Raw genomic sequence first — 10,298 nt, 5'->3', positions numbered from 1 at the left:
GGTCGTTCACATTGAAATCCAACGAGCTCAACAGAAGTAATCGCCAAAGGTTCCAAATATCAAAAATCGATTATGAATACAATGATTAAACGTTACTATCAAAATCAATGATGAATGCCATGATTAAAGGAACTATGACCTTTGATCATGCAAAGCAAAACAAATCTAGAGGTGGAATAAATGACTGGATACTACAAACGAAAAGAGTAGAGTAGTGCAAAAGAATACTGGAATCTCCGGCCGTGATTTGGCCAAAAATCTCACTTTGGCGTACACTCCAGCTTGGCGAAATTGTTTGTGAGAAGGTTGATAGTCGTAGCATGTCAGCAAGCATGACAACAAAACGTGGTTGCTCAAAACTATACCTGGAAGCAGTACCAGCATGTTCTGACCAAGTATAACGCATGAATTTAAATGGACATTTCATCGTAATAATGGACTTTGAACAAATCATCGGTCAAATTTAATTTAAATAAATTTATGAATCTTAGTGAATTTGACTTGTTTTCGTATTTTTGTCATATTAATTTTTTAGTTACTGCAATTTGCATGCAAACTTGTTGTCAATTTTCACTACATGCATTTCGTCGCAGAATCGGCTTATTTTCTGTAATCTAGAAAAATACTATTTTTCGTTCTTTGAGAAATATGTGCATCGGACAGCAATTGAACAATAATCGCACAGAGAGTTTAAAAGTTTTGTAACTACGTTGCATAATATTTCAAAATACATAGTTTGAAATGAGTAATAACATCAATTCTCATAATAGCTACATTATCTAGACATCTAGACCCAAACATCTTAATGCGTGCAAATCAACAAATTCTATCATTTAGCTACACACTCTTTAAAATTCGATACATTATAAACGTTATTGGCATACACTGGAGCCTTTAAATCTTCATTCATGAAAATTTACTTATATTTATATTAAAATGTAGGCCATTTTGCATCCGCCATTTTGAATTTTGAAAATATGAATTAAAAATCGTAATGTGCGCCCCAAAAAACCGTGGTATGCACCTTTGCAGGTCAATCAAAACCATTTTCGACTTTTGGCCAGGTTTTTAGGGAAATCCGCCACTGTGCATCGGACCGGATTTCACTTTCCTTCGGATCCATTGCCACCAAGTCCCCCAACAGAAAGATCTAATTTTTATCCAACGGTTTAAAATGCTTGTCCCCTCGGATTTCGCCGGAGTTTGGTTCGGCACCAGATCATTTGTGAATGGATTTACGTACTAAGTCAAACATTCCTTGTTCACTCCTTGTTCGTTCCTGAGTACTGTACTGGTGTAAATCAGAACATGGAATCTTCCAATCCAGTGCAAACCAAACCGGTTCCTGCACGGAAACCAGGGAATACTAAAATCATTCAATATGTACCAGTCTCCTCCACTTCGATCCATTTTGAGATCTCTCTAGCTCTTTCGTACGTGCACCAAAGCTACCATATTACACTGAGTTCTGTCATTGATGTAGCAAACGGCCGCCGACAAGCGATACTTTTTGATTTTCGGAACGGCATATCTGAAATGTAAAAGATTTCAAATTGTTGCTACTACGAAATATGCTCTGACTCACTTAGTTTGCAGCTTTCGTGAGCATCAGAGCCTTCATCAGTTTTTAACGATCCAATTTCCAATTTCTCCTTCTTATCCAACGTCATTCGGAAGCCCAGCGGGAACCATGATTTCTGCTGGCCTTGATTAGACGCATTCAAGTTGAACGACGGTGGGGGTTTTCTGTAATAACAGCGTAAAATATTAAAGGACCTGTCAGAACAACATTCAGGTTCAAGGAATCTTATCTCGGATGCACCAGGCCGGTGTAGTTTTTTCAACGGACATATATTTTTTCAAACATGACGCAAATGTTCCGTCGACATGTCGGTTGTTGGTGTTGGTTAGATACAGTAGATTGCACACCAGAAGGATATTATTTTTGACACTTTCGGTGTTGAACTCAAGGCAACGTTGAGTAGTTTTTTGTTGAGTGCCTAACAGGCGACTGATTTCCGTTTCATCCTTGTTACTACGAGTAGGTTGTGCATCTTTTGCCATCTCAGTATAGATGTCAGTTTCGGCTGCCAACGTCGGATCGTAATCTAACGAGAAGAGATTATATTGTGCGAGAAGAGATTATTTAAAGAAACCACCCAACTTACCACTACTGGTTACTAAGAATTGAAACTTGTCATTGTTAGCATCATACTGCTTAACTTCGCTGTCCAAGCATTTCTGATGATCTTCCAGGTAGTGCATCTACGCCCCGGAACGAACGGTCGTGGTTAAACGGATAGTTGTATTCTTCGCATACCACTAACCGTTTCGGGGGAAATTAACTTTCCTTCTTCTTCATAGCGTCCAATAGTTCGTAGTGCATATATGGTGTAGGCTAAATTGATTCCAGTTTTGAATTAGACTGATCAGATTGATGTTAGGATTGTTTTCGACCCGAAGAAAGTATCAACCCAAGGGCAGCTGCTTCCGGAACGATCGTTGAAAATTGATGGCCTGGCAGGGTTGATTTGAGTTTCCAGCCACGACACGATTTTTTTCAGCATTTGCGAATCTATATCAAACCACAAATCCCCACAGAAACATAAACAAATGTCAACAAAAAAAAACTTAAGAACGGCATGCTCTGATCGGATTTATCAAAATGTGTTGCCATTTCATATTACTTTTCAGTGTTTGTTAGTTACCAAGCAACATCCATGCATAGGGTTCATTAAATCTAGTTTTCGGAGAGCCAAAAAATGATTACCCTTTTGTATGGGACCTTGGCGTATTTAATTTGTATTTGATTTAACACAGCTAACTGTATTCTGCTAAAATTTAAAAAAACCTTTTCATGTCGTTTAATGATTTATTTATTTTATTATGTTTTTCCTCATGTTTATTAATTAATTTTTATTAATTCTATTCGTTTTGTTTACTCATTCTATTAATTTTCTTGATTTGTTATTTATTTATTCATTTTATGCGTTTTATTGTTCAGTCATTCCTTTTATTCATTTAATTCAATTTGTTAATTCATTTATTCTCCTAATTTTATATTTTTTATCTCTAATTTATATTCATTAAGTTGAATTTATTTGATTTATTGATCTTATTGATCTCTATTTGGATGCCTACTTCGCATGACTACTTGATCATAAAACCAAAAAAAAATTTATCAAAAATAATTGTAGATTTGATATTTGTATCATATAACGGTATAATTTTGATGTAGTTTGGAACGAATTAAGATGAAATTAAAATTATATCATGTTTCGATTTGTCAATAATAATATCAAATAATATAATATAATATAATATCTTTTCGACATAGATAGGACATCAAAACAATATCTTTCCAAGACAGTTTGGCGAAGTTATAGCGATGCCAACCGAGATGAATCCTTCCGAGGACTGGCTCCAAATCGCATTACAGGTGGTCTTGTTTTGTCATAGGTTGGAATGTACACACATAAGAGAATGTACGTTTTGTACGGTTACTCGCAGATTGCAGATCACAACTGAGAAAATATTCCGCTGTATGGCCACGAAGGAGCAAGTATCATTAAAGATCTAATTAGACTGGTTTCGGCATACGACAAGCCGAAAGAGCAACACTGAAGAGGAATGGAAGCAAAACCTATATCAACTGTAGGCAAACTATTGAAGAAGAGAAAAGAGATAAAAAAATAACAAATTATAAAATTATACGCTGAACTAACTGCGAGTTCTAACAAGTAACTGTGGCGGCAATAAAAATTGTAAAATTGGTAACACAGCTAAATTAAATGACATTTTGGAGACCAATTTAAAATTAGGTGTTTCCGCATCATTTTGTGCTCAAGCGACCAACATCCACCCATAAAAAATAAAACAAGCGTTCACAATTGTGAGCCAAAACGTGACCCCATTGGGTTTTAGAATGATATCATACCACACAAGAAGAGAAAAAAGTAGTTTAATGTTAAAACGTGGCGAAAATGACGAAAAATTGATTTTTTACCGCTTGTTGTCATCCTGGTAGGTACACAAATCGGTGGGGGCACCAGCTTGGGTGGGACCAGTATGGATTGGCGAATGAACATAAATCATTTTTCACAGCAAACAAATATCGTGCTGCTGTTTTTCGATCCGCGCCAGGGTCTCGCCACATCCAACCGACTGGTCACAGTCCTGGACGATTGCACAGGTTCGATTAATTCACAATTGCTTTATATGTGTCGACAGGACGGGTGTGGATTTTCCCAGTGCTTTTTCAAGTTTTGCTCCAATATAGTCTATTGTCGAGCTCCGCGCAGCGGACAGGCGAGATAGTGCCAAATTGCTGTCGGATTAAAACGGATAAATAGCTGTTACATTCATTGGCCTAGGCTACTGCTACTGTTAGTTAGATTTATTGAGGCTGGGTTCAATTTGGAGAACCATGTTGGTACTAGCGTTTGTTGGTATGACAGTACGGATCTATCTGATGTACAAATAAAGCTAATTGATAATTGATTATCGGACATTTTTAAGTATATATCAATTCACCTAACAATGTAGTTATTTATACCATTCTACTACAGCAGAGGTACAGAATTGTGCCCTAATTTACACTAATCTATAAATCACCTGAGCTCTACATCCAAATGATAGTTAAGGGTATTATGAACAATCTTTTGTATGATAGTAACTCTGACGAATGAAGTTAGGAAAAGATGAAAGACTCAATATGAATTTTAACCGCTTTGGTAAAATGCTAGAAGCACTCACCCAAAAGACTAGACAACACGCCGAACTACTGAGACAGCCAAATTCCAAATTACATGGCATATCAAAACCCAACCACACCAGCCGCAGTACCTAGCATTTCACATCAAAATAGAATAGATGTCTTCTTCATAATCGATTTCAAATTACGATGAAAATTGTAGACAACTATCATCTGTGCTAGTTATAAGCGAGAATTATGATTATTTTAAAACACAGTTGCCTGTTTTCGCCCTGTTTCTTTTATAATTGTACCCATGTGAAGTTCTTTGAGATACTGACTTTTGAGATAAAACATAATTTATCATATACTGTATCTTCTAAATTACCTAAACTATGGGATTCCTGAAATTGTACACACACACACACACATTACCGTCGCCAGTTTTGTCCACTCTCCGTGAATATTCTCAAATACATTAATCTCAAAAACGTTGCTGAAAACATCCTTCCAAATGATCAGACGTTGAGCCTGATCCAGGTGCGAAATTCAACAGGTTGGTCCCAGATTGGAGATCGTGTGTCATAGTTAAGACGAGTGATTGATTGACTGCTACCTTACTTTTATATCCCTAGTAGGAACAGTTTATATCTAGTAACAGTTGAAAGATCGTGGCGGTAGTTCGAATGTAATAAAAAAATCTATTGGACTTGTTTATGATCCATTTTCTCTATGATAGCCTTGAGAACGTTCGGACAATTGCCAGGGATAAATATGAAAGGAAATGGATCATGTGGCCCAAATTACGCTTTTACGACTTAGCAATCCAACTGCAAAAATCATTATTATTGCAGAAAGACCGAACGTTTTATTCTTCACTTAACCATATCAGTTACAAACGTCCCGGTCCAGATGACCGCTATCGCAACGGTACCATCGCACACCGTACGCATAATTAGAGCCTAATTATCGATTTTATCACCGTACTTTGATCACCATTACCAACGAGGGGCAGCTCGGTGAAATGCTACACCAGACGACGTCATCAACACCCGGTTCAGCATTGCTAGTTCTAAGCCTCCTCGACAAAGCCATCCAGCTCTTGTGGACAAGCCAGCTGTTGGCCTACAGATGTATTTTTGCACTAGGTTATAAGCTTCTCAAGCGCCTGCGCAAGCATCGCATTAATTACCGACTGCCAAGATTGCTTGTCTATCTGCCTTCCATCCGGGGAGGGATGACAGTGATCACAAGAACAAACTGGAATCGATCATCTCAGGCTCGGTGTTGGTTGGCCCCCGGACGGACGGACGGTCCGTCCGGTAACAGGGGGCCAACCGATTATTTATGGAACACCGGAGACACTGATGATGTGGACGCTTGCGTTAATAACAAGATTGGCATGCGCTACACTCAAATTGCACTGCGGTCTGGCGGTTGTGAGCTATTTGTTAGCATGTTGCTGCGTTGACATGGAGATGAGCAGAGCAGATCGGGTTTTTGCTTGGATTAGTGCAACGTGGGTACTACATTTCTGTTCTACTTGAAGGAGCATGGATTATAAATAGTTCTAGAGCGTGGCTTTTCCTTCACCTGAAAAAAGTATTTTGTAATTTTACAATTCTTTGAGTGCAAATGGAAATGACTAAAATTTAAATTTTCCACAAATTTAAATAACTCGGTGTTCAAATAATTATATGCATCTAGATCTAATTCATCTTTTGGTCATCATTTTTTTTTAAATTAAGCTATAATATATTGTGAACGAAAATATATAATTTTGTGCCTTTTGGTACTCTAATTATGTGGATTAATTCTAACTATGCAAAGTTATAGTTATAGTTCTTTTCAAATTTTTGAAATTTGATATGGAATATCTTGAAATTTATAAATCTTAGAAGATTTTCGGAGAAGATAATCGATACTTCTATGTTTTCTATAATAATTTCTCGATTTGTGTGAAGATCGCTTGACTATATTGAGAGATTAAGCGTGCATTGATGATAAAATATGTACACAGAAGATTTCTTGTAAAAATAAGTCAAAAAAAATTTATAAAATTATGCGTTTTAGATCACTATAATATTGGGACACAAAACTTTCTTAATTTACCTCCTTTAATCAGGAAACGTCGGGCAATCTATAAATATATCGTTTGCTTAAGTATAATAGACTGAGAAAGCCGTTAATATCAGTGAATGAACCATTAAAGTTTTGCTTGTGTTGACTGATAATTTAACTTGTCGACACCACTGTTCGACAACTCTTAATGCCTGTTGCATTAAGTCAAAGATTGTTCCGATGCAAAATCCAGTAATTAGTATTTGGTAATCGTCAGCAAACCCGTAGATTGGAAATCCAAGCTCATTGAGTTTCTTCAACAAGCCGTCGGCTACCAAGTTCCATAACAAAGGTGACAGAACGCCGCCCTCAGGACAACCGCAAATACTCAACTTCCGTATCTCAGCCTGTCGCAGCGACGAGCAAAGTATGCGGTTACTAAGCATTGCTTTTATCCAACCCGAGATACATGCAGGTATCCCATGACCGCGCGTCGCTTCCAGAATAGACTGGAAGGACACATTGTCAAAAGCACTAGAATATACCCAAGCTAGATTGCTTGAGTGAGAAGACTTTCTCAATGTTGTAAACAACATCGGGAAGCAGAGTGATCGTGGATTTCCCACACTGATATGCATGTTGCATTTAGTGCAGTGGATATTCAACTAAACTAACGTTTCTGATGTGATGATCGATTATCCGTTCCAAAGTTTTCAGAAGAAAAGAATTTAAGCTGATAGGCTTGAAACTCCTAGATTCTTCATAGTTTGAGCGCCCCCCTTTGGGTATAAATCTAACAGTTATATCTCGCCATGCTTTCGGGATATACCCGGCAGTAAGACTGGAAAGCATAATCTTTTTCAAGAAACGATGAAGAATATCAAATCTCTTTTGCAGGGAAGTGTTCCATCTTTTCCAGGCGATTTGTATGAAGCAAAGCTGTCTACTGTCCTCTTGACCGATTCAGTGGTAACCAATGTGCGTGCTAACGCCCACGAGTCCGAATCACCAGAATGAGGTCTGTGAACATTGTTCAACTCCGGATCGATACAACCTGGAAAGTGTGTGTCGAAGAGACAATTAAGAACATCTTTTTCGTCCATCACATAAACACCATCTCTGGTTTTTAAGGAGTTCATCTGAAAATCATTCGACTTCGGGAGAATTTTATTGAATCTACTAGCATCGTTCAGACAAGAGACATTAGTACATAGGTTTTGCCAACCAGCCCGCTCTGCAGATCTAAGACATTTCTTATATGCATTACGCGCTGACCTGAAAACCCTGGAATCATCACGCTGACGCCGATTCCAAGCTCTTCTCATTCTTTTAAGCTCAGCCCTCCACCACGGGGTTCCCCTAGTCGTTTTAATAGTACGAAGTGGTCAAGCTTCTTCGTAGGATGCCACTATGAATAAGTTTGTCGTATCCACGACGTCATCTAAGTCGTCTAGTTGACTAATTGTTGGAAAATATCCATGAAATTAATTCGCCAAGTTTTCCAAAAAGAGGTCGCAGTTTGTAGATTTAGGATTACGATATGTTACCACATTAAAGGTGACATCAAAATGATCGAAAAATATATATTTATGATATGATAGAGACGATTCAGTTTCATATGGAACCTGCCAATTTCCCAGCTCATGCAAAATTCTAAAAACTTTTGACTTAATTTTTGCGAAACCCGCGTAAAAAAAACGTCCAAAAATATTCGAAGTCTTTTGCTGAGGGGTTTTTTTTTTGGCACGGATTTTCGAATTTCCGCGGTCTTTTTTTGCACGGATTTTCCAATTACGGCGGACATATCCCCCGCGTAAAAAAACCTAGGTGTACAACCAAAACCAGCATATAGCGAGCAAGCTCAAAGCATGAAACCCATAGCAGAAGAAAAGAGAGGTAGAGCGAAACGACCTTGACGCCCTAACAAAAATCCCCGTGCAAGGAGACCATAGTTCGTAACGGAGAACTCTTCCATAGATCATTCTCGAAAAGCGAAAAGAATGTGGATCTGGATGCTGTCAACTGCGAGATTGTTTGAGAAATTACACATTCATTTGATAAATTCGGAATTGAAATATTACGAATCACGAATAATAGAAAATTTGCAACTTATCTTGATCAGCAGCCTCCTAGTATACCTCATTGTTCATCATTCAGTACAACCAGTAATTATCACTATTATTTTCTCCATTTGTTGCTGTTGTGATTGCAACGTAAAAGGAGGGATTCTGGTTTTCTAAACGCTTTATTCAACGAGCCGTTAAAAAATCCCTGCCGGAGAAATATAGGTATTTTTGTTATACAATTCAATTGTGTTTTCCTTTCTTTGTAATAATATAAATTTAAGAACTTACGTTTTAGTCCCTTTTACGTTTTAATTCTGTTCTTCTTTTTGTATTTCAACTGCTCGATTAAACCTAGCAAATTCTTGGCTTCGATTGCAATTCTAACCGTGTGAGTTCAGCAATATATTTTAACAGCCACTGATGTTATAATAAGATAGTAATAAGATAGACATAGTAAGTAATTTTAAGTATGTTAAGATAACAATATTAATATAAGTATTTCAGTAAATAATAATTACCGTAGTTGATAAGAAATTACAAATTCTCGCTATTTTAAATATTTTTGGTATAAGAACTAACCTCGTATAACAATTCGCTAATGTCCTTTGTTCCTTTCTCTGCCTGTCCTTGCGTAACCTGTCAATTCGATCGATCCCTTGATCGGTCACCGGGTGTAGAAAATGTCTTTGGCGCAGAGAGAGGGTTACAGCAGCACGAACCAATGTTGTTGAATAGTAGGTACGTAGCAACTTGAAAAGTTGCGACAGTTGCCTTTGGTACATCCATTATCAGATCCTGTATGAAAATAAGAGTTTTTTCTCTCATTCTCTATTCCACCATTTCAGATTCTACCCAATTTGCTCAAATGCCTCTCACCTTATCGAACTAAACGTACACATAATCTAGAATTTTTCTGTATTTGTATTTTGCGAAATCGGTCTTTATCGAAAATTGGCACAAACAATCTAAAACTTCCATCAGATGCAAAAATGAAAAACCCGTTTTAATCCACCTAGTGTGCCTTTCTCATTTATCCAAACTACGAATCCATGGCTGGTTATGTTTAATATAATGGTGGAAATGTCTATTAGATGTTCAGTGCTATTTACACATACGTACAATGAATCGACAGCTACGAACTTGAGTTGCTATGTGTCGACGCTGAAACACTTGAAACCAGCGGCGGATCCAGGAGGAGGGTTCGGGGATTTGGACCCCGCCAAAAATTTTCAAATTAGTCTCTCAACTCAAAATCATCTCAAACCAAATTTTTCACTGGTTTTCAGACCCACTAGGAAAATTTATTCTAGAGGAATTAGAAAATTTTATTCGCGTAGAGGGGTACTTGATGAGGGAAGGGTGGTGAGTGATGTGGAGGAGGGGGGGGGGTGTTGTGTCCCTCACCGTATCCCCTAACTACGATTCTGTTAAAATACAGAAAACCTATGTAAATCAAAAAAAAAAATGGCCGGGATTAG

At 37.6% G+C, this 10,298-nt stretch overlaps 1 protein-coding gene across 1 annotated transcript; it reads right to left on the bottom strand.

The window, feature by feature from the left end:
- Positions 1 to 1,422: 1,422 nt before the first annotated feature.
- On the bottom strand, positions 1,423 to 2,559 carry LOC131687049 (PAN2-PAN3 deadenylation complex catalytic subunit PAN2-like). The gene is made up of 4 exons (XM_058971090.1): positions 2,169 to 2,559; positions 1,823 to 2,108; positions 1,582 to 1,776; positions 1,423 to 1,531 (listed from the first exon to the last, which is right to left on the bottom strand). The coding sequence occupies exons 1-4, from the start codon at positions 2,263 to 2,265 to the stop codon at positions 1,423 to 1,425; spliced, it is 687 nt and encodes a 228-aa protein (XP_058827073.1). The 5' UTR covers positions 2,266 to 2,559.
- Positions 2,560 to 10,298: the final 7,739 nt, after the last annotated feature.

Source organism: Topomyia yanbarensis, chromosome 3 (genome assembly GCF_030247195.1).
Source record: "Topomyia yanbarensis strain Yona2022 chromosome 3, ASM3024719v1, whole genome shotgun sequence".
Taxonomy (NCBI): Eukaryota; Metazoa; Arthropoda; class Insecta; order Diptera; family Culicidae; genus Topomyia; species Topomyia yanbarensis.
Note: the sequence above shows the minus strand (reverse complement) of the source record. Positions and strands in the feature narration are given on the sequence as shown.